The sequence below is a fragment of the Buceros rhinoceros genome, unplaced genomic scaffold, assembly GCF_000710305.1.
Source record: "Buceros rhinoceros silvestris isolate BGI_N320 unplaced genomic scaffold, ASM71030v1 scaffold7423, whole genome shotgun sequence".
In the NCBI taxonomy this organism is placed as follows: domain Eukaryota; kingdom Metazoa; phylum Chordata; class Aves; order Bucerotiformes; family Bucerotidae; genus Buceros; species Buceros rhinoceros.
The window spans coordinates 12,090-34,334 of NW_010405341.1; the positions used below are offsets into that span (position 1 = coordinate 12,090).

At 48.8% G+C, this 22,245-nt stretch overlaps 1 protein-coding gene across 1 annotated transcript in view; it reads right to left on the bottom strand.

Annotated features, from left to right (window-relative positions):
- LOC104491294 (voltage-dependent T-type calcium channel subunit alpha-1H-like) overlaps positions 1-22,245 on the bottom strand; it is a gene marked incomplete at both ends in the record, with an annotated part of 41,465 nt that overhangs the window by 6,412 nt on the left and 12,808 nt on the right. Inside the window, 3 exons of the mRNA XM_010133681.1 lie at positions 1,109-1,201; positions 13,631-13,946; positions 21,956-22,115. Of these exons, the coding sequence (XP_010131983.1) occupies positions 1,109-1,201; positions 13,631-13,946; positions 21,956-22,115 (569 nt within the window). The remainder of the gene's footprint in view (positions 1-1,108; positions 1,202-13,630; positions 13,947-21,955; positions 22,116-22,245) is intronic.

Below are 22,245 nucleotides of genomic sequence, written 5' to 3' on the forward strand. Positions count from 1 at the left end.
TGGATTTAATCTGGACCATTGTCTGGTGAATCCTCAGCGGAAGCCACTGGGAGATGGTTTGCAGCGCTACTCTCCGGTTTGTAATACTGGCCTGGATACTTTTTGAGAAGCAGCAAGGGTGCCACTCCCCGCTCCAAGTGACTTGAAGATTAGTCACCTTCTGGCTTTTCTGCAAGGATCCATATGGAGAGAAGGGCTCAAAAAGCAGAGTGTAAATCTCTGCTAGGCATGGCCCATTGCTAAAGGCTCAAAACTCCCTGCCTTCAGAACGCTACCCAGTAATGACTGGGAAATGCCCGCACTGCTCTGATCCAAGCCTCTCTCACTGGTGCCGGGAGCTGTGGTGGTTTGACTTCTCAGGGCCTTCAAAACCACACTGACGAGGATGGGGTTAGATATAAAGAATATCCAGCCACAAAAGCACTTTGAAGTGCCTCTGTCCCATGTCCTGCCTGACATCGACATGGCACTTTTCCCTCTGCTCTCCTCCTGACTTATACGTGTGACTTTTCTGCAGATGTAGAGCCCTAGTAAAGATTGCATCCATTGCAAAAAAAAGAACGAGCCTTGCTAACATGGAGTGGCAGCTTCTGAAGGCAACTTCCAGCCTCTCCTGTGGGTAGTGCTCTGGTTTTAGGAACAACAGCACTGGGAGACCTCGGGAAGGTGCTCTGCTGTTATTACTCTTATTCAAAGGACTTACGTAAAGTTCAACAGTTTGTGTGCCCTTCATTGAAATGAGGTGCCCTCTGGCACATTGAGGAGGTGAAAGGAAGAACAGCTACAGCCTCACCAGTTTTTGTTCTGATTAGCAGTTGCTTGGCCAAGGCACAATCGTTAGGATGCATCAAGGTGACAAGACCAAGACTGAGAGAGTAAGAGGGAGGGAAGACCATATGGCTTGACAAGCTGTGACTATGCATCACATGTGACACTAAAAAGGACTGGTGTAGCCAATAATCTGTCCCCACAGCACTAATCACGACCTGCATGATTACGCTTTATGGCAGGAGTAAGGTCTCCCACTCCCAATCCTGGCTGGCTCTTCCAGGGAACGACTTTACCCCACAAGGACAAGGAACAGGAGCATCTCACAGCTCATACTTACTATTATAAGCAATATAAAATATATAAAATTGTAAAAAGAATGTGCATCCATCACATAATACATGATGTCAACCCATCCTTCCAGGGTTATAACCTACAGGAAGACAGAGAAAGAAAGTGTAAGAACAAGAGTCAACCAAAATGTTAGGAAACATCAATCTGACTGTGCCGGTACTCATCGCTCCGGCACCTCCCAGGATCCACCCAGACCTGCGGCAGTTCTTCTCCCAGTTGGCTTAGGATAGCAGCAAAGGACTGGGCTGAGGTTTCCTCAGGAATCTGGTACGATTAAAATGATAAAACATTACAATAAAACATCTCAAACGCTGATTCTGAGCCACTGCAAGGAAGTCCAGGGAGGGATTATGAACCTCTGTGCAGAGACCTCAGGTTCCTGGTGTTGTAACGTTACCCATGAAATTCCCAAGATTTTAAGACAATTTTGTTTCTGTAAAACCAATTTCTTTGTGATTCCAACTGGTTCACCACTGCAACTGCATCCCCAATATCATAGTGGGAAAGCATCTGAATGGAGGAGAGTTACTTTAATTAAATGTAGAACTGATTTCATACTCGTTTTCTCAGTCTTCCTTCCGCTGAAAATGCAGCTGAGGATTTAATTAACGCCACACAGGCTGTGCAGAGCAAAGCGAATCCTGCCACGTGATTTACGCTTTTTATTTAGATAAAACATACCCAAATTCTAGTGCTACTAGTCCTAGAGCTGAAATTCCAGCACCATTTCCATCAAAATCAAAGCTCCTCCCTGAATTTACTAAGGCAAAACACTTGCAGGGAAATCAGACACGAATCCTTGCCACTTTTCTCCTTTTTTACTCAAGGAGCTGGAAGAAGCTCCTAGACATGGAGCTTTGGTACAAGAGCAGATCTACAAAGGGATGAGCATCTCTGTACTCACGACCATCGCTGTACACACACCCACAGCCGTACACATGACCATCAGTACTCACAGTTCTCCCAGTTCAGACTGTCAGAGCACCTTGCATCAGCTCTCAGGTGCTGGAAGAGAATTGCTACCTACTCTCGATGCCTCTCACCTAAAGTAAAACGTGGCGCTGTCTTACCAGCGAGTTTTCAAACCCTCTTCCCACGCCGAAGCACTTGTAGCTTAACACACACCACACAGCGGAGCGAGAAGGTGGTGAGTACAGGGAATACAGCTCCAAGCCACAACAGATGAATACGACCTGCAGATAAAACCCGTCTCTGCAGCTGTTCGCCTCTGTCGGCACCGCTGGAGGCTTTGAGCGATCGGGGCTGCATTTGCACCATCTGCACCCGCCTCTCCTGTCCTTTGGCACAGGGATCAGATATTCTCCGGGCCACACCCACCCCGCTGGGCAGTGATGAGCGGGGATCAGACAGCAACACCGTGCTTTCAGGGGCACGGGTCTCACAAAGCCCAAAGGAATGCTTTTGGTCAACAGGAACCCCAGAAATCAATCTGTGGTAGAAAGTTTTCATCAACAGATGCCCTTTTTTTGGCGGAGATGCAAGCGCTGTTACTCACCCTGGAGTCTGAGAAGGGGTTAAGCTGTCTGGGCAGACAGGCAGTAATTAATCTGTTCAGCAGTGTGAACAGGACATGCAATCAAACACAAAGTGCCCTTTTCTGCCTCTCCTTTAATGCGATTGAAATATTTACGGTGAGCATAGTTCTTTCCTGCCACATTTGTTCCTTGCCTGCGTGGGCTGTGCAGAGCAGCCGGTCAGCTCGTGCGCTCGACGCCTGTGTAGGTTCATGGGGAAACTCGAGGGATCTAGGTGGGGGATGACACAAGGCTAAATCAAATCAAATCAAATCACAGAATGGTTCAGGTTGGAAAAACCCTTCAAGCTCCTGAGTCCCCCCGTCCCCCAGCACCGCCAGGTCCCCACTGCCCCCTGTCCCTCAGCAGCACCTGCACACAGCTGGGAAACCCCTCCAGGGATGGGGACTCCACCACTGCCCTGGGCAGCCTGGGACACGCCTGCACAACCCCAACAGGACAGAAATGGCTCCTCAGGGACAACCTCAACCTCCCCTGGGACAACTGGAGGCCGGTTCCTCTCGTCCTGTCGCTTGTTCTTGGGGAGAAGTGACTGACCCCACCTCGCTTCACCCCCCTGTCAGGGAGTTGTCAGAGCCAGAAGGTCTCCCCGGAGCCTCCTTTGCTCCAGGCTAACTAACTCCAGGATACAGCCTCCTCTGTGCTGTCCAAAGTCCTCTCCCTCCCTTCCCCTCTCTTTGGATGGGCATTTCAGCCCAGGCTGCTGCAGCAGGTGCTCCATCCATTGACACTTGGGGATGAAAAATGAACCCAGGGACTCCAAACGTATTGGCTACACCACGGAATTTGCATTTGGCTGGTATGCCTCAAATCAAATGTATTAAAATGATTAAACACGGAGCCCTCTCTACAAAAGAAGTTACCTGAGGGCTGCTGTTGGGCTTCTGCAGGCACTGCCAGCTTCCCACCTGGGAAACAGCTGCTGAGACAAGAGCGAGGGCCAACCAACCGTTAGAGAGGTATTTTTCTTGCACGCTAGACAGCGTTTTCAGCAAGAATCAATCAACACACCACATTTCTCCTCTGGAGGGCTGAAAATGCTCATCTGGCTCTCGGAATATTTGAGATGTAATTAGAATTTGCATTATTTACTACTTGCTTGTAAACCAAAGGGATACAGGAGGGATAAGGAGACCGCTGGGCTTTTGTTCTCCTGTTTGACGTCTTTGTGGATTCATTCCTGGACTCATGCCCCAATATAAAGGCAGCAGTTACCTAGGGAAAGGACTCCTGAGCTGCCGGCGGTCTGTGAGCAAGAATGATCCTGCAAGAGAGTGGCCTCACAGACATCTGCCTTCTTTTTCTAATCAAACTGCTTTGGAGAAACGCAGGATGACACACACGTGCAGCTACCTGTCTGCACTGAAACAGTGATTCCTGCAGCCCGATTCCTGCCATGCCGCATACTTCTTTCCTGCTGTCCTTTAAAGTGCTCTGAATGACTTTACAAGCATGTTTTTACCTGCTCCAGGATCTCACTGCATATCCCCAGCAAGGCCTGGGTGTAAATGGGAGCCAGACCATCTGAATTTGCCAACAGCTGGTTATATACACTGCAAACTAAACTCTGTTTGGAACCAAGTCAAAGGCACCTGCACTGTTCTGGGGTTCACTGCTGCAATGCACAGTTTGATCCTACACACTCACTCTTGGACCAGACGAACTTGGAGGGAAAGTTAGCAACTCCAGCGGTTCTTCCAAGAACACGGAGACATTTTTTCAGTGTTGCTTTGCAAACTGTTCCTCCCTTGGGGCACCCTGAATGCAGTATCACCTACTTCACTAAGCAGAAATTACTTCCTCCTCTCTTCAGTTTCCAATCTGATTAATCCAGTTGACAGCAGTGCCAGCATTTGGCCCTCCAAGCCCTTTATAGACATCTTCCAAGGACCTGGAGCACCTTTCTTGTGCCTTCCAATCTCAGCACTCCATTCTCAGTAATTAAATTCTGTTCAAGCCATGGTTGTTCACAGACAGACATATTAAACAGTGTCTCCAAATGTAGCAGTTCAATGCTCCCAATAAATGCAACATACATTTATTTATCAACAGAGATAAGAGGGCAAGAAATGCGTTTCCTAATTCCGCTCTGAAGAAAAAGCCGTGCAAGATCCGTGGCACACTAAAACTGGCAGCTGTGGGGAAATAGCTGAGAGTCAATTAAGATGATTGGCAGGATTGTCCTGAAGGTGCTGCCAACTGTAATCCCACGCTGCAGACCCAGTGGGAAAGGAGCTGCTGCCCCTCAGCGTGGGGAAATGATTTTTGCCTTCAAAGGACTGAGGCTCCGGGCAGGGCACAGAGCTGTCCTCTAACCCAGCAGAGCCCCTGTGCGATGCTCAGTCTGATTCTCCTTCTCTGCTCATTCAGTTCTTTACCTCTTACAGAGCACGGGCAGGCATGGGATAATCATTTGTCCCCCAGTAATACCCACGAAGCTGAGTACTAAAACCCCGAGTCCTGTGTCTGATCCTTTCTTCCATCACCGCAAGAACAGAAAGCTCACTCAGGTGACTATAAAGACAGGGTTTGACTTCATTGATCTTTGGCTTGGACACCATCCACACAGCCCCTAGCCAGGCGCTCCCTGATCACCACGATATGGTGAATACCAGCAGGATGAGAGTGGACAATCAGGGGTTTTTTTGGTCTTCTCTTCTGCAATTCTCATCTTCCATTCCTGTGCTCACGCCACAGTAATTTCATCACTTGTAACAAAGATACTCATTTGATTTATAGTAGCATAATTGGGGACAGCATCAGGTCTTCTAGTCAAGGTAATAGGAATCAATCTAAAACTCCAGAGTGAAAATCATGAGGGAAATGTTGACTAAAGACACTGACAATTAACTCAGACCTCCTCATTGTTCCCAGGGAGACTGGAGGTTTGCATTGTTTTTCTCTGGGGTCACCTCAAAGGTCTCTGCAGAATAATTTCTTTCATTATGTCAAGAAGTTTTCATCATAAAAAAACCTTGTCTTTGAGCTCTGCCAAAATTTTTGCAAGTTTTGGCTATAATCCATTCAAGGGCAGGCTATTTTTTGCTTTAGTGTCAGTTAAGAAAAAAGAATCATCCAGGGGAAAAAAAAAATACCCCAACTCCAACCCAAACTACTTTAATTAGTAAAATCAAACCCTGAATTACTTGCAGTGTATTAGAGAGCACTAATGGCTGGTGCTGGAGGGATTGCTGCAGACAGAGATCAACCCTGAGGGGCTGCTCATCAATCGAGGGACGTTCGGGAAATTACTGTGTGAAGCGAAGCTGAGAAGATTCCAAGAACCGACCGCACAGCATCCAAAACCCCAGCCTAGCCCGCGGCCTGATCCCTCTCGTGGCAAGATTTCGCTTCCACAGTTACTTGAGCCAACTTCATTTGTGGAGACGCCCTCCCTAAGGACAGGGACCAAAATCAGCGTCTCGCACTTGGATCAACCCCCCTGACTCTGGCAAACCGCCATCTCCTTGGTGGTTGATTCCAGAAGTGCAGGTGCTGGTTCATCTCGCTGCCTGGCTGAAGCGGGAGGTGAGATGGAGATGAGAGAAACCTGAGCATTTCCAAACCATTAGAAACGTTCATTAACTGATGCCTATAATTTGCACTCAGCCTCTTTTACTGTGGCCTAAATTGGGTCCTTTGGGGACAAGCTGGGCATTATCTGCATCAAAATCAATTATGCTGAACCCAACAGGACTGCCATGATTATCTGGTTTTATTTACTTTTTATCTCATCATTTCCCTGGCCCTGCTGCAAGGGTTTTTTTTTTTATTTTTATAAACCTCATCAAGACAAGATCCAATGATATAAATGGTGAGAGCTATTAATTCCTGTGATGGGCTCAGTAAGTTTTATAAGGCTCCAGTATTCATTTCTGAAAGCCTCTTATCTACGTATTCTACCCTCTCCGGCGTATTGACTTGGCCAGCAAGCACTGACCAGCGAATAATGGAGCATTCCTTTTCCATATGCAGCTAATCAAACCATTAGTTTTGAAGTCAAGTTCACAATTTTAATTATTTCCTCGTGACACGTGTTGTTAACTAACCTCGTCCTTTGACCAGATGCTTTTCCCTTCACTTTGAGGTCCTGCTTATTGCCCGACCTGACTTTATACTTCTCTATAAATTGAGTCTCTCAAAGCATCTGCTCTGAAAAGTGGCCCTGGAAAACAGAAAAAAGGAAACTCCGCAACCTCGCATGCCTTGGACTCGTGACCTCTCAGATTTGTTCCACCTCAACGTGATCTCCAGTCAGCGTTACCAAGGAAAGCAGAGCTTGCATGCAATAAAACTGGACGTGTCACTGATACTGTTATTGGTGGCCCAAAACCTCATGAAAATCAATCTAGGAGCTTAAAAACGGCATAAGACCTCCACAACTTTTGCTATGAAGAGAAGGTTAGTTGCTCTTTCTCCCTTTCACACTAAATAATGCAAGATCTTCATCCGACAGCAAAACCATCACCGATTTCAGATGACTGCTGCTCGGAACAAATCACAGCTCAGCCCGTATTTGGGGGGTTGATTTACTGGGATAATTATCCTCTGCTTTCAATGTTTGTGTAAAGTATCTTATGCACAGGGAATGTATTTAACTGTTTAGCTTCAGCAATAATGAGTCCATTATCACAGAGAGAGCAAATAAATCAGAGTTTTATAGCAGAGCAAAGCTGCAAGTCTGCGATGAGGAGAAGGGACTCGAAGTCAGACTGAGATCCTTGCTGACAGATTTATGTAGCACAGAGCCATCACACGAGTGACAGCGCTTCTCCAGACACCACTGTCTGGAACACGGCAGCATTTTGGGGCACTGGCCCTAATGCAGAAAGCAAAGATTTTTTATATTCATATAATTACACCTTATTTCAGATTATATTAGAGACCATGAAGGACAAGGGTGCACAGCTTCAAGCACAACTTGTCCTCCGTGCAGTCCTGTGACACAACACATTGTGGGTGTCCAAGTGTCCAAGCTTCACCCGTTGACACCAGTCAGAGTGGGTGCAGGGTCTTGCTCTCCAGCTCAACGCAGCCTGCAGAGACAGTTGTGTGGGGACATCAGGAGCTGACCCCGTGGCTTGGCATACAAGTAGGCTGTGTGCAACTCAGTGCAAGGTGATCCTGGAGCAGGTCTGGGGCAATCAAACCAAGCTAAGACTTCCCTGTAAGAATTGTTAACATACCTCAAGAGCAGTAACATTTCCATCACCTGACACCAGGTTAGGACAGGGCTTGCTGCAGACACCCCTCTTTCTGTACCGAATCCAAGAATCTGGGGCTGAGGTGGGATGAAACCCTTCCAAACCTACCACGGTTGCAGCAAGTTTCTGTGGGTCCCTCCGATACCTCCTCCATGGGTTAGTGGGCCCAGTCCTGGAATCAGGACAGCCTCTCTGACTTGTCCCATATAGCACAATTCCTTCTGTTCTCCAAAACAAAGAAGATTTTTCAAAAGCAGCTAATCCTCTGGAAGCACCCTCTGAGATGCTTTAAAGGGGCTGGGTATTTTTAGATTGGGTACTCAGCACAAGAGCTCTTCAAATGCAGAAAATGCTGTTTGTTTGACTGACCAAATTAAAAAAAAAAGCAACACCAACAAAACTCAAACCCCATCATTTAGAGGGAAATATTTTTGGTGAGCCAAAACAGATTCAAGTCGAGCAACAAAGCATCATCTTGAGGCAGTGGAAATGAAAAGGTCAGGACTCTCTTCTTGCCAGAGTCAGCACAGATAAGCATTGTTGACACATCTCCAGTTTAAAGAACGAACAATTTGACAAAAAAAAAAAAAAAATCCTTTTGGCTAAAGAATTATCTACTCAATGAACTCTGAGAACACGGGCACACAGCGTGACAGCTGCTGCTCAAAATCACGGCCCCCAAACCTACGTGTTGCACACAGATACAATTGCAGTTGGAAGCCTCCGTCTCTTTCGCTTCCTCCTGCTTCAGGCACCTTTTGGCTGCTCCCCAAGATACTTCAGACTGGAGGAAGTGGAAGCACAGGGGCTGCAGCAGACAGGCAAGCTGCCAGGGGACTTGACTGATGTTCCAGCCACAAACCGAGAAAAATAGGCCCCCAAAAGGTCCCTATTAACATCCACCCGAGTGACAGCCCAGCCAGAAGGGTGATGTGCGAGTGGGAACCAAGAGGAATGACCCTGCCAGTAGGTTCCAGAGCAGAGGTTTGTGCTTACTCGATGGGAAAGCAATGTTAGAGCTCCAGGTCATCTCCTCAGATCTTTTCTCGACCAAGAGGCAGTACAGGTGAGGAGAGACTCTCCAAGCTAATGTGTCTGGCCACAGCAGAAGCTCATTGAAGCGCAGATAATTTTTCCTTTAATTCAGATGGAAGATTTATTACAAATTTAGCTGAAAAATTTCCAGGCAAGGGAGGAATCCTCAGGGAAGGATTTCAGTCAAGATGAACAGAGGCTGAAACATTGTGGACAATGGCTGTGGAACCGATCAGGGCACGAAACAACAGTGAGATGAGACAAATGAACCTTCCTTCTTCCAAACCTGAAACCTCCCCCCAAGCCCTGCACCCTCCTCGCCGGCCCATCTACCGGCACCGCTAGCGGGGTGCAGATCCCAGCTGAGGCAGCACGGGGAGGCAAGACAAGCCCCTCCTCAGCACATCGCACAAGGTCAAAAAGAGTAAATCCTTGACGGGATGGCGACAGGTCTCACAAGCTCCCAGGGGCTTTTTTGACAAGCTAGACCACAGAGAGGCAACTGCACATCTGAACCAAAGGGCTATTTGGGCAGGTGGCACCCGGCTGTCACTGCCAGCTGTCACATCTGCTCCAGCAGCCTGCCACCGCAGAAGGACAAATGAAGGAAGAAGTGGGTGGCATCAATTCCCCTACTTTTCCCACCCCAAGCTTGTTCTCTCCAACCTGCTCACCACACCTTCATGGCTGTACCATACTCCAGGCTTTGGTGGGACCAGGTGCAAAGAGAAGTTCTCCAGCTGAGCACACTATCGAGATAACACCTTGAGCTCTTGCTGCTGCTGTCAGTTCCTTTAATGCAGCTCTATTTCCAGACAGCTTTCTTCAGGAGGTGATTCAGCTTTTCCTTTCTTGAGCATTCTCATCATGTTGTGTGCCTGCTGGGCTGTCTTCAGCTCTCTCGTGAACACAGCTAGGCTTTTTTTTTTTCCTGACAGCAGCAAGGGGGCTGCTGAATGCAAAACAGTCTCCTCTGAGAATTCCCTTGCCTAGGGCTTCCTGGTGATGGGCCAGAGATGTGTTACTTGTATGACTTGATTAACTCGTTAACTGAGATGTCTTCTTAAGCAAACCCTCGTAGAAGCAGTATGTGCTGAATAACAGAAGCCAGAATCAGAATCATGGATCTGAGAGCTGCATCCAGGGACTGATTTCAGGAGGGTCTTTCATTAAGGAAGGCCCTTAGAAAACACAACTGCTTCTGAAACGAGTGAAGAGGCCATAGGAGAGGTAGATCAGCCAACCCAGCAGCGTCATAGTCCCTCTAAGTTGCCAGACGAATCTCCTCTCTTCTATTGGATGGACATTTCCTGGAATGTCCATGTCACTTTTTCCCCTTCAAAATTCATCCCTTCCAACTACATCCTGGAAGGAGGCACAGAGAAGCAGCTTTTCCCTTGATCTCATCTTGGTTCTGCCTACTTGATGGTTATTGCTCCTTCAGCTTTGCCTTGCTAGTTTCAACAGGAGTGTTGTCTCCCGAGGAAAAATCCCGTTATAGGTCTTACTTTTCTGCAAGTCAGATGTGAAATCCTCCAAGCAATGGTTCTGTGGTTGCAAAGAAGCCTAAATCCTCTCTTCTTCCCAAGCTGTGTGTCTTACCATCCATCCAAGCCCCTCGTGTTTTAACAGGGGGTCTGGCCACACCGAGACTGCTGGATGGGAAGGTCACAGCATTTTGGTTGCTCCGCTGAGACTGTCAGTTATTCAAATTAAATCGGACTTTGGTGAGGTGGGTAATTCATCATTTGCAGTGTGACAACAATACCTGTAATTACTGCTCTTATTGTGGCGGCTGAAATTCATGTGCAATAAAGGGATCTTAATATCATGCCAAACCTCACAGTTAATTTAGGTTCCATCTCCTTTCATTTATTCTGTAATAAGCTAATTAGTTCACATAATTTGCCATTGAACGTGCCTTTGTAACAAATACATACATGAATTAGCCTATTACACAACCAATGAGGGGAATAAAAACATGAATCATTGGCAGGATTACATAAGGAATTACCATCCTTTCAAACACCCATAGATGCAGCCATTGTCTTTGAGATTTTTATCTGCACCAGGTTGGTTCTCCTATCTGATGCTTCTGACTTACCCTTCTACTTGGAAGAGCAACACTGCATTTCACTCTTTGGTACAACCTGCTTCCACGTGCCGGGTTACTTGCAAGTTCAAGATCACTGCGATGAAGTTACATGTCTTTGATCTTGGCTGCTTAAATCCACACTGAAAGAGCTTGGCCATACCTTGGCACATCATTCACAGGGGATGTTTTGGAGTGGAGGTCTTCAAATCTCCCTGTCAAAGCCTGTGTTTGGTCCGGTTTGTTTACAGCCTGCACGGTATCAAACTGTGCCTTGGAAGCTCTTGGGCATGGCTTGCAGTCACCGCACTTGGCAGCTTCCTTCTGCACCTCACCTGTGGAGCTCATTTCACCAACCTCCCTCCTGACAGCTCTTCAACCACAGTAGATTTCCAACTCCTTTCGGAAGGATGCTCTATCCAGCCGAGTCCTAAGATTGCCATTATGCAAACTGCAGACTTGCCAGACCTTGAGGTTCAGTCCACCTTTATAACTCTCACAAAGTGCCACGTATTCATTATTCCCCAGAAGGGATCAGGGCGATTGGACCTGTCTCATGCCCAGCACAGCAGAGTGCATTCTGCCCACTAATTCAATACCAAATCACAGGGAAACTCCAGAGCTACTAACCCCATCAGTTCTGCTTTCTGCACTACCTACTTTGAGGCCCCATCTAGCTGCTGACCTGGTGCTACCCAGCTTCAACTGTTAAATGTTATGAGAGCACAGCTCAAGAGCTTTATTTGTTAATTGTTCTCTGCTTAATTGTTTTGATTTAGCATCTCACCTCTTGCAGTAATGATTTACTCTTTCCATACCTGAAGTCACATTGTTTTCAGCTTCTAAAAGTGAGTCCTTACTTCTAAAAGGAATCAACACGTAAGAAGAGTTTTTGGCTGGAAAAACTCTTTAGCATTTGGATGGGCTAAGCAGCACTAAAACCAATCATAAACCTCCCGGCAGCTGCCAAAATGATCTACGGATACAGCATCCAACTTTGCCAGACACTCTGCTCTGCCCAAAGGAATCAGTTAAAACCTCTCATGTGGCTGGTGTGTTCTTCCTGGGTTAAAACGGTACATTTTCAGGCTGAGGGAAAGAAATACCAACATGAAATGAAAACTTGCAGCCTGCAAAAAGGCTCTGGAAATCAAAAGGAGGCAGGACCTCTCGAGAAGCACCTGCTCTTTCTCACTGCACTAGGGCACAGGTGCTCTGCAATGCGTTGCCCTCTGCCCTGACCCTGGCAAGAACATTGCTGCTCCATGGTGGGAGCCAGACAGGACCTCCTGGGCCCATCCATCAAGCTCTGTCAAAGAGCTATTGCAAGAGCAGAAAAAGAATGTGAGTACAGCCATGGACCTATCTACTACCCGTGCTTTGATTTCCCTCTTCCCTTTATGCAACACTCACTAGCAGTCAGGAATATTCAAAATTATTGTGGCAGCTGCTCTCCTGACACACTAATTTCAGGAAAGAACCACAACATTTTAAAAGCCGTGGCTGAAGTAGAGGCTTGGCATCTATCTGAACCCTTGAGGATTGGGTTTGAAGCCTGACACCAGCAGCACTGTGATTCAAGGTGTGCCACTGTGACAGCAGGAGAGCAAACAAGATGCTCAGACCAAGCAACTGCCCCTCTACAACTCCCCGAGAGAAACTGAAAGTTACCAAGTTTATGTTATAATATGAAACTAGAGGGAAAATCATAAATGGAATTTAGAGCTCTGAACAAGTAATTATTCATCATTAACAGAACTAAAAGGAGACTTTTTCTCTCTTTTAGGAATAGATGTCACCTCCATTTCAGGAGGACTAAATGAAAGAGGGCATCTAGCCAAAAGCATAGAGAAATTTGTATTAAAATCGGAAAGTGCAAATTAAAAATGGAAAACAGTGTCTGGATCGTTTAAAATAGGCGAGCCCTAGGGGACGGCAGCCTCTGGACTGCGTAGCTGAGCTATCCAATGTTCCGAAACACTTCAAATATTTCAAATGCTTTGAAAATGCTTCAGCTGCTGGAGTGTTTTTGTCACCTGTAAAGGCTCCCCTGGTCTGAGCCAGAAGCTCTGTGGTCTCTAGAGGCTGTGTGGGTGTGAAGCAAGAGACTCCAATTCCACGTGAGTAGAACCTCTTCACGGGCATTCCAGCCAGAACAGATTTTGCCTGCCCTCCAGCATACCACCCTAACCAGTATAACCCTGTAATTCCAGAATCATGCCCAAACCATGCCAGCGAGCCAGTTCCTACATTTTAGAGCAATATTAAGTCTTGCTTAAGGGCTTTGACACCAACCGCCATCTCCTGATACTACAGCAATAAAGACCCTGCCCCTCAAAAATCCCGGTCTGATTTGCAGTGCTAGAACTTGCTGTACTTTGTCTCAAACAGCATTTTCCCCCTCCTCTGAGACGCAGTGAGAAAACGGCTGTTCTCTCCAAACGCTCTCCCCCAACATTGGTGCAGGTTATTGCCCGATTCATTTACTCAATGTGTCTTTACTTCCACTCTCATGCAGGTGTGAGCAAATTATTTTGTCCTCTAAAGCATCTCTCAAAATCTTTCCAAGCAAAAGATGACAAAACAAAAAAGAAACAGAAAAAGCTGGAGGAGACTCCTACCTGAAAAATAGCTATCCAGGCGTAGCCAATGTTATCAAAATTGATAGCTCCGTTGTGCGGGTTTACGTCCCCTGCCATGCATACGTTGTAATACTGGTTCCAGTTTATGCAGGCGTTCCTGCTGCTGAAGTCAGGGTTGTACAAACTTGGGGTGTAGGAGTCCATGCTCAAGGTGCACTCCACCTTGTACTCCTTCCTGGTTGGGATGTTGGAGCATTTCTGCATGCCGTTTTCACGGTGCGAGGAGCAGATGAAAGGGTTCTCCTCCGCTTCGTCCGTCCGGTAGTACGGATGCAGGAAGGTAAGGTTGTACGTCCTGGAGGGGGAAGAAAGAGAAGCATGAGAACCTTGATACTTCCTTTGTTTCAACAGCAGCTGGTTTCTGGCCCTGGTTTGGTCATCCTTCAGCCACATCAGACTGGGGACAGCAAGCCACAGCTGGGATATCGTCCCCTACTTTTGCCTACTAAGCTTTTTGCATCCTCTAAGGCACCAGAGAGCCATCAGTTAAAGACCACCCTGAGTTTCCCCAAGCAAACAGGGCAGATGAAAGGTGAAACAAGAGAGCATAGAGAAAAATCTGGGCAGACCAAGTGCTTCCCAAAAATGTAAGGAGCCTTTTCTTTTTATCTAAGGATTTTAAGATGACTCTTCTGATGCTCAGAACATGCTTCAAAAGAGCGGATGGCAAAGCAGCTTTTCAATAAATCTGCCCCTCAGCATGTCTCCATGATGAGTGCGCTGAGCTTGAAAAAGGAGACACCCAGCCATAGGCCACCGCAAATTCCTTCGGTACTTACACAAGGAAGGAGCCACAGGAATAGGAACGGGATGCTCACTGCAGAGCTGAGTTAATGGGCCTGGATAAAGTTTACGGCTCTGGTACAGCCAAGATAAGCAAGTGCTGTAACTGCAGCATGGCAGGGATGTGCCTCTTCTCCCCGGGATGCTCTGGGGCAGAGCAGCGAGCAAGCTGAGCCCAGGACCCCTCATGCTGTTTGATCAGCGTTAGAGAGCCTCCGGCACTCATTGCTCAAAATGAGAAAGTGCCAAGTCCTAGAGCAGACCTGACCTGCTGTGGTCAGAGCTGCAGGGATCTAAGATGCTGTATCATCCGTCAGGAGATCCAGGAAAGGCAACACACAATTGCACAACCAAGCAAGATGCGGGGAGAAGATACACAGGTAATTCTTCAGGACAGGACGGCTGTATTGTAATGTTTCTGAATGTACCTCACCATTGAATAAATTTGGCTCTAATGAGTAGCAAACTGGTGTCATTCCACACAATGGCTTGAAATTGCTCCCCCAAACCCTTGAATCAAGCAGGAGTCACTCAGAACCTACACTTTGAGTCAGTGATTGCTGCAGGACGGAGCCAAGGGGAAACAAACCCTAAGCAACGTTCCCAGGGAATTTGGTTCTCCTCCATCACAGAATTACTTGAGATCGGTGTCGGTGTTTCATCCAGCTTCAGGAACAGGCAAGAGTGGCACATCAGCGGAACCGGGCAATTAAACATACCCACCTGTTTCTCCCTTCCCATTGCAGTGTTCCCACACCTCTAGACAAAACTGGAACAACTTCTTCCCAGTTTCTACGCCTGATATTCAAGAGACAAGAAACTTGAAAAAATGTTTTTCCTCCAGGTCTGACTAAAAGCCTTCCCGTGAGCTGGTTTCGCTTGGAGGAAATTTCCATATGAAATGAGCTGAAGGAAAGGCTGCGTGCTGTGCTGCGCGCGCCCGGTGTTTGCTAGAAGATCAGGTACTGCAGTCAGCAGAGTTTGTCACACAGAAGGGGGCTCCTGTGGTGGCTTGCAAAGGACTACAACACACCGAGGTGCAGGGGTGTGTCTGGGAGTGCTGCAGACTTTGGCAAAGACAGCTGGGGCACCTGAGAGAAGAAACAGGGGAGGAGGAGAACAAACACCCAACCTCACCCAAGTGAGGTCTAACCCAGTGCAGATGCAAAGGGCTCCGGCACCCTCAAATGCAGTGGGGACTGCACCACACCCAGGACATCACTACTTCCAGCCATGACACCTTCCTGAGTCTGACACAGCCCAGGGCAGAGCCACCCTAGCCTCAGGAAGGACATTGTCCTCTGAAACCTTCAGGTCCCACTAGTCTCCAGCCAAGAAACTCAGTAGCAGCTGCTCAGTAGCTCTGAATTCTTTCAAATCGGACACTGGGATCAGGGCTTTCTGTGGTGTCTAACACGCCCAGAGCTCAGATCAAGCCTGGACTACGCTGTGCACTGCCTGATGCAGCTAAGTACCTGGCCACAGGACGCTGGGGTATGATCAGCTTCCCCAGGCTGACTTCAGCACGCTTGAAACCAGGACTTTGTGGGTTCCAGGCGAAGGGCTACTCTGCAAGTCCCTAAGGCAGTGACAGGGGAGTCTCATTCAGTACCTCCTCATCAAAGCAACTGGACCTTCAGCTCAGGCTCACACAGTTCTCAAATCCCCAGTGGGACAAGTCATGCAAACCCAAACCTCTGTCTGTCTGGGCAGCTCAATGCCCAAACCTGGTGCTCACAGCAGAAACAGCCAGGGGCGAGTCTCAGACAGTGTCCTGCAACCCTGAAACTGCACACTGAACCCCCAGTCCTGCAACAGCCCCCTGTGATCTGGGCAACATCCCTCGCTCTACCTCATTTCCCTTCAGACAACGCTGACCAAGGCTCTTTGACCTGGGTTTGTCACTCCAGTGACATGTTCTTCCAAACTACAGCTGATTTTCCAGGAAAACCTGCTCCAGAGCCAGATGGAGCTGTGAAACTCAGCAAAAACTTACTTCCTTCACCACCCTGGCAGCAACAGCCCACCACAACCAACACCAGGAGCTTCCTGATCACAAACACCTTTTGGCAGCAGGCAGGACGGGCAGGCTCAGCTCACCACAGCCTGTGGGCAAGTGTAATTAGGATTGTACCCAGAGCAAAGCTGGGTTTGCAGATGGAGATGGACCATCTGGAGGGATGACTGTGGAATTAGCAGCTATGGCTGTCCCAGCTCCTTTCCGGGGAGCAGTTTCATGTTTAGATGCAGACACACGTATGTCCGTGCCAAGAACACTGACCATGGAAGAGCTGCTCAGACAGAAGGGCTGATGCATCAGCGTGATGCTCTGCTCTGACCTCGCACTTGAGCTCGCCTGAGAGCCACATCTCCCACTACGGCACAACGCACACAACACTCAGCACCACGTGTGACTCCGCAGCTGTCTGTCCTGCCAGCTGCAGGACTGACACATGTGGATTGTTCCAGATTAACCATCTTTATTTCAGTCCCCAGAGCCAATCTCTGATCCCCTGATATACCCACCCCAGCCGGACATGCTGGCCAGGGCAGAGCAGCATCCCAGCCTATCCTGCTGGAGCCCGCACACCCAGTTTCATTGGAGAGAAGGAACACAACCAGGCTGGGGACCTGCAGGACCAAGCCCCCTCCCACGCAGTGCTTTTCTAGTCACTGCACATTGCAACTGGAAAGGCCTTGTTGAGCCACATACACAGATTTGAGAGGCTCCGTGTTTCCCATGAGTCACTATTCAGGACGCCTTGGGCTGAAGAAGAAATACTGCCTGCAGACACAGTGCTCCGGGCTCCGGACCTAATAAGCTCCAGGCTCCGGGCTGTGATCTAATAAGCTGCGTAGAGAAGATCTGGGCACAAACCCCCTGGAGAACCAAAAGAATGACACACTTTGGTGGCTGTGGAAGGAAAATAAAAGCAGGAAAACAAAGCGAAGGGTGGATGAAGCTTCATTTGGGTCTGCTGCTGCCTACCTGATTTCATCCTCCTTTTTCTCTGCTTCGCTCATTTTTGCAATTGCCTCCAAAAATCATTTACAAGCTACAAGTCCTCCCTATGACAGGCCAAAATCAGTCACACGGGGCCACTTCCTACCAAGCCCTTTCCAAGCCCTTCCCTCTTCCATGTCTGCCCTGGGCACAGGAACACCAGCAGCATCCAGCCAGCTGGGAGGGACCTGCCACCTACATAATGTTCCGTCACCCCCAGAACAGAGGTGAAGGGACACATTAACTGCCAGCAAACAGTGCAAATTTAAGACATTTTTTTCTGGTTCCTTTGCTTGATGACCCTGCTGGCAAAACCAAAAAGGGGAAAGAAGGAAGGAGAGCAAGAATGAGGGAATCCTCAACATCCACAAATAAATTAATTAGCTCTGCCAAGACCACCTACCCCCATGTGCAGGAAAAGTCAATCTGTCTTCCTTGTTACCTGCCAGCCGGCATCATCCACATAGCTTGTTAATGGTAATGAATCCACTAAGCATGAGACCCTTGTGCTCTCCTGAGAAGAGACATAAGAACCTCAGCCCCAGGATGGATCTCGTTATCACATTAGAAAGGATTAACACCCCTTTCTCGGCCAGCTGCCCAGTGCACATCTTTCTCTGGGCTTGCAGCAGCTTTGCAGTGTATTTCCCTTTCTCTGCTATGTACAGGAAGCCCAGCAGTGGAGCAGGAAAGTCCTTTCTCCCCCATGGCAAAGGACGCTGAACAATTACTCTCTGCTCCCCCTTCCCTCAGGCTCAGTCCTCTCAGCCCAACCATCCCACACAGGACATGATCCACCGCTGCTGGAGGACGGTGTATGCAGTAAGCACAGTCCTGCTTCCACAGGAGGAGAAGAGGAAAAAGAAAAGGTGGTGTAAACCCAGCACTAGGCAGGATCTGTTCCCTGCAAGAGGAGGCTGCTCTCTGGAGGAAACCCTGCTGACAACTCAGCGTTGCAGCACAGAGCGGTGCCAGCAGGAGCAATTAAGCAGAACTCAGAAGTACCTTTCAGACAAACTCAAAAGTTGCCTGTCTTGGCCGTCTGTGCCTTCTCGCAGCTCTATGAACACCGAGGAGCCAAAGGCGGTACAAAGCCAAGCAGGTACCGAGTTAATTAAGACTGAAGTGCTCACATTATAACTGTCCTGCAGCACTAGGTAAATACAAAGCTCTTCACGGCTCTTTCCCCTCTCCTGATTCCAACCCACTGAGTTCCTTGGAAGTCTCAACGAGGGGGAAAATGCTCCCCTGCATAACAACACACAAGGAGCAGCCCCAGCAGCACCAACCCAGACAAGCCAGGGGTGACCCAGTTCCTTTATTTACAGTGACAGCAGCTCATGATGGCAGGAGGGAGCCAGAGGGGCTGCGTGGGGGAGACACTCATCCTGGAGATCTTACAGATAAACTGCTGGCTGCGCTCGCCCTTCCCACGCATGTATGCTGAGCCTTCCTCTCTCTGACCAACCAACAAGGCTTTTATGAAATTCCCCCATCAGCTCCCACTGTCAGCGATCTTCTGCACTCTCTTACACAGCAGCAGAGACCATCCTGGCGCTGCTGTGCAATGCCAGGGGAAGCATGGTCCAGCCAGCAAGCTGCCCAGGGTGCTAGAAGATGCCATCAGAACCATCAGAGACCTCCAAGGCTCCACTCCGGTCTCCAGGGCTGCCCAGGAAGTGACAGCTTCTCACATGCCCCAGACAGCAGTGACCCACTTCACCTTATTTCTTGTCAACCCACTACTGCAACAGCCCAGCAACTGCCTGAAATTCCTTCAAAGTCACTGCGGAAAGAGAGTCCTTAATAGAGCAGCCTCCTTCCAGCATACTGCGTTGCAAGAGTGCCACTTCCAAAGAGGGGGAGAAAGGAGATATTTCCAGCACACCTCAAAAGGCCCCAAGTTCCTATCAGAATGAACTCCATTTAAAAATAATTTCTTTACTTGAAGCAGCCAACTTTCAAGAAGAGAAAAGGTTTCCACAGGAAGAAGAATGATGGCAAAATCAAAGTCACTTCTCCCATCTGATGCCTGCTGTAAAGTTGAACGGCCCAGAAAGCTGCTGGCAGCACGTGTGCAAAGAAGCACACAGTCTCTGAGCTCACTTACACTTGCTTTACTCCAGAAAAACTCTGGGGCTATGACCCTTCCTTGCCCTGCACCCTGGATTGTGTTCAGATGCTCACCCTCACTTTAAAGCAGTTCTATTTTCATCTGGGAGGGTTTGACACCAGCACCATGGTGAGCCTCATCAACAAGTCAGGTCTTCCCCTTTACAGAGCTGCAAGGACAATCTGAGCCAGGATCATCTCCTGCTCAGCCCCAACCTGGGTGCACAGCTGTCCATCCTCCAGCCCCATACAACCTGCTGAAGGGCTGCTGAACATTATTGTGGGTTGAGGACAACAACGCTGGGATTTAGTGGGACTTCGCAGACAAAACTAAGTGACTAGAATCTCATTCCCCTCTTCCCATAGAGCTCTATTCTGTTTACTTCTAACCAAAACCAGAGCTTAACTCAAATCCTGAATGCCTGGGCGCAGGTTTTGTGGTTTCTGTTCTCTTTGGCAGCTCTTCCTGGAAGGTGATGGATGGTCGGGGCTCTCCAGCACTGATGCCGAGCACAGCAGCTCGGTGCAGGGATGGAACATGAGGACACAGCGATGGACCTGCTCCAATCCAACCCTGGGCTTGACTTTGTCTGGATCTCCACACTGTTTCACAGGCAGAAGACATCCAGCTGCTGGTCAGCTGGACCTGCTAGTTTGGGGCCAGTACTGTAGATTTTGGTCCAACTGTACAGTAGCAGGAGGATGTAACCCTGAAGAGATTTTCCCATTCCTGCCGCTCTCTGCCTTTCCCCTTTGTAGAACTTGATGTCGGGGTGTTAAAGACCATGTCAGGGTTGAACCATATCCCTATGTCTGGTTCTACAGATTCAGGAGAATGAATCAGGACTGGCAGAAAAGGTGGAAGTAGTTGCATCTGGAATCCCCAAAACTTCCACACTAAGCCCCAAGCTGGAGATGGAGGGACTGGTTCATTGCAGCCAGGTTTCTCAAGTCTAAAGCTAATCAAGAACACAAGACCAGGACAATAGCTTCAGCCTGGGTGACGATACCAGAGCAACCCACATTTGTTACACTGATACTGGCACCAGCGGGGCTGGACTAGCCCTGTCCTGCAACATGAGTATATCAGAAGCCTCATTTCTCCAAATTTCCCTAGAACTCTGTTCACAGCATCCCTGAGCATGGCATCGAGCAACAGGACGTGAGGCACAGGCCATGGAGAGCCCACAGCCACCCAAACTCCCCACTCCCTGCTGCTGGAGGGGACCCAGGAGCCAGGAAGGAGATCTCTCACCAATCTCCTGCCTCTTCCAACACAGCTCCCGAGGCTTAGCACAGGGAGCCCGACTTTACCTTCCATGACCAGGACCAAGACCCTGATAAGAAAACCCTGCAACACCTTTGATGCTGCTAATGGCCATTATGTAAGAGCCTGCTTAATATCTGCACTCAGCTAACGTTCCCCCCGGGGTTAATTTTAAAAGCTTCTCTTCACTAAAAATCAGCCGGTGCTTTAGAAACCTGCTCCAAGAGATGAGAGGGACTGGCTGAAGCTAATTGAGTGCTGCACTCCCTGCGCTCAAAGCTCTGCCCACACACGGTGCCCGCCCTGTGCCATGGGGCCACCCCAGCACAGCTTTAACACCCCTCTTTGTGCTTTGGAATGACAGCTCAGGGGTTACCCTGGAGGGACAGGAGGTCTTGGTGACCAGCAGATACCTGCAGTGGGTGCAGGAGAGGGCTCATGGGGTTGCAGCATGAAGATGCAGGAGCAGAAGCGCACGCACACAGCGGACTCATTGATTTTCTGCTCTTCAGCATCTCCGATGGGCTGAGTAAATGCCATCAGAGATGGTCTGCTGTTCACATCAAGCTCCTTTTCTTAATACACTACACAGATTTAGGTGTGTGTTCCAGCAGCATCTCCTCAGTGCTGCCCATACCTCATCACGCCCCTGCCAGGTGCTCTGGTGTGCTGGGCAACCTCCCAGACCTCTGCAGTTTGGAGACTGGTGATTTTGGGAGAGCTGTAATGCTTTTGTTTGTTCTAAATCCTTCCATTCCCAGAGCCAGGGATCTCCGCCTCCTCAGGCAGAGATAATCCAAACCACTAACGTCTTGGTCCTTCAGGTGCAGAGGGAAAAACATGATAAAGCCTCTCCAAACCCTCAGTAACTTGCTGATAAGTAGGTTTTTTCCTGCAAAAAGTACCCAGTCAGACTCAGAGACTTGAAGCCACCAACCCTGTGAACGAGGGTGACAGCCCGGCTAAGAGTCCGTTGCTGGCTGTGCGGCACAGCCACGTCGTGCTCTCCTCTGTGGTGCTGCCGGATCTGGCTCTGGCTGCACCCTGGGGGGACGCTGACCCTGCTGACCGTCGGGATTTCTCTGGCAGGGGAGAGGGAGAAAGGGAGAAAAGGTGGAGATTTTTTTCCTGTACTTACATGGCAAGATTCCTGTCGAGGAAACATCTGTTTCTCAGCAGCCCTGCCCAGAGCTGCACACCGACTATCCCAAAGATGAAGAAGACGAAGAAGCACAAGAGGAGGACGTTGCCTAACATAGGCAGAGTATCTAACAGCAGGGTGACGAGTATTCGCATACCTGGGGGCAGAAGGAGAAAGCAGATTAGAGGAGCCTTTCGACCGGGACAGCGTGAATGCCACACCATTCCCAGCTTGGTTGTGCACCCAGTGCATCCTGGGCAGAGGAATTGGGATGTTTTAAGTCTTTC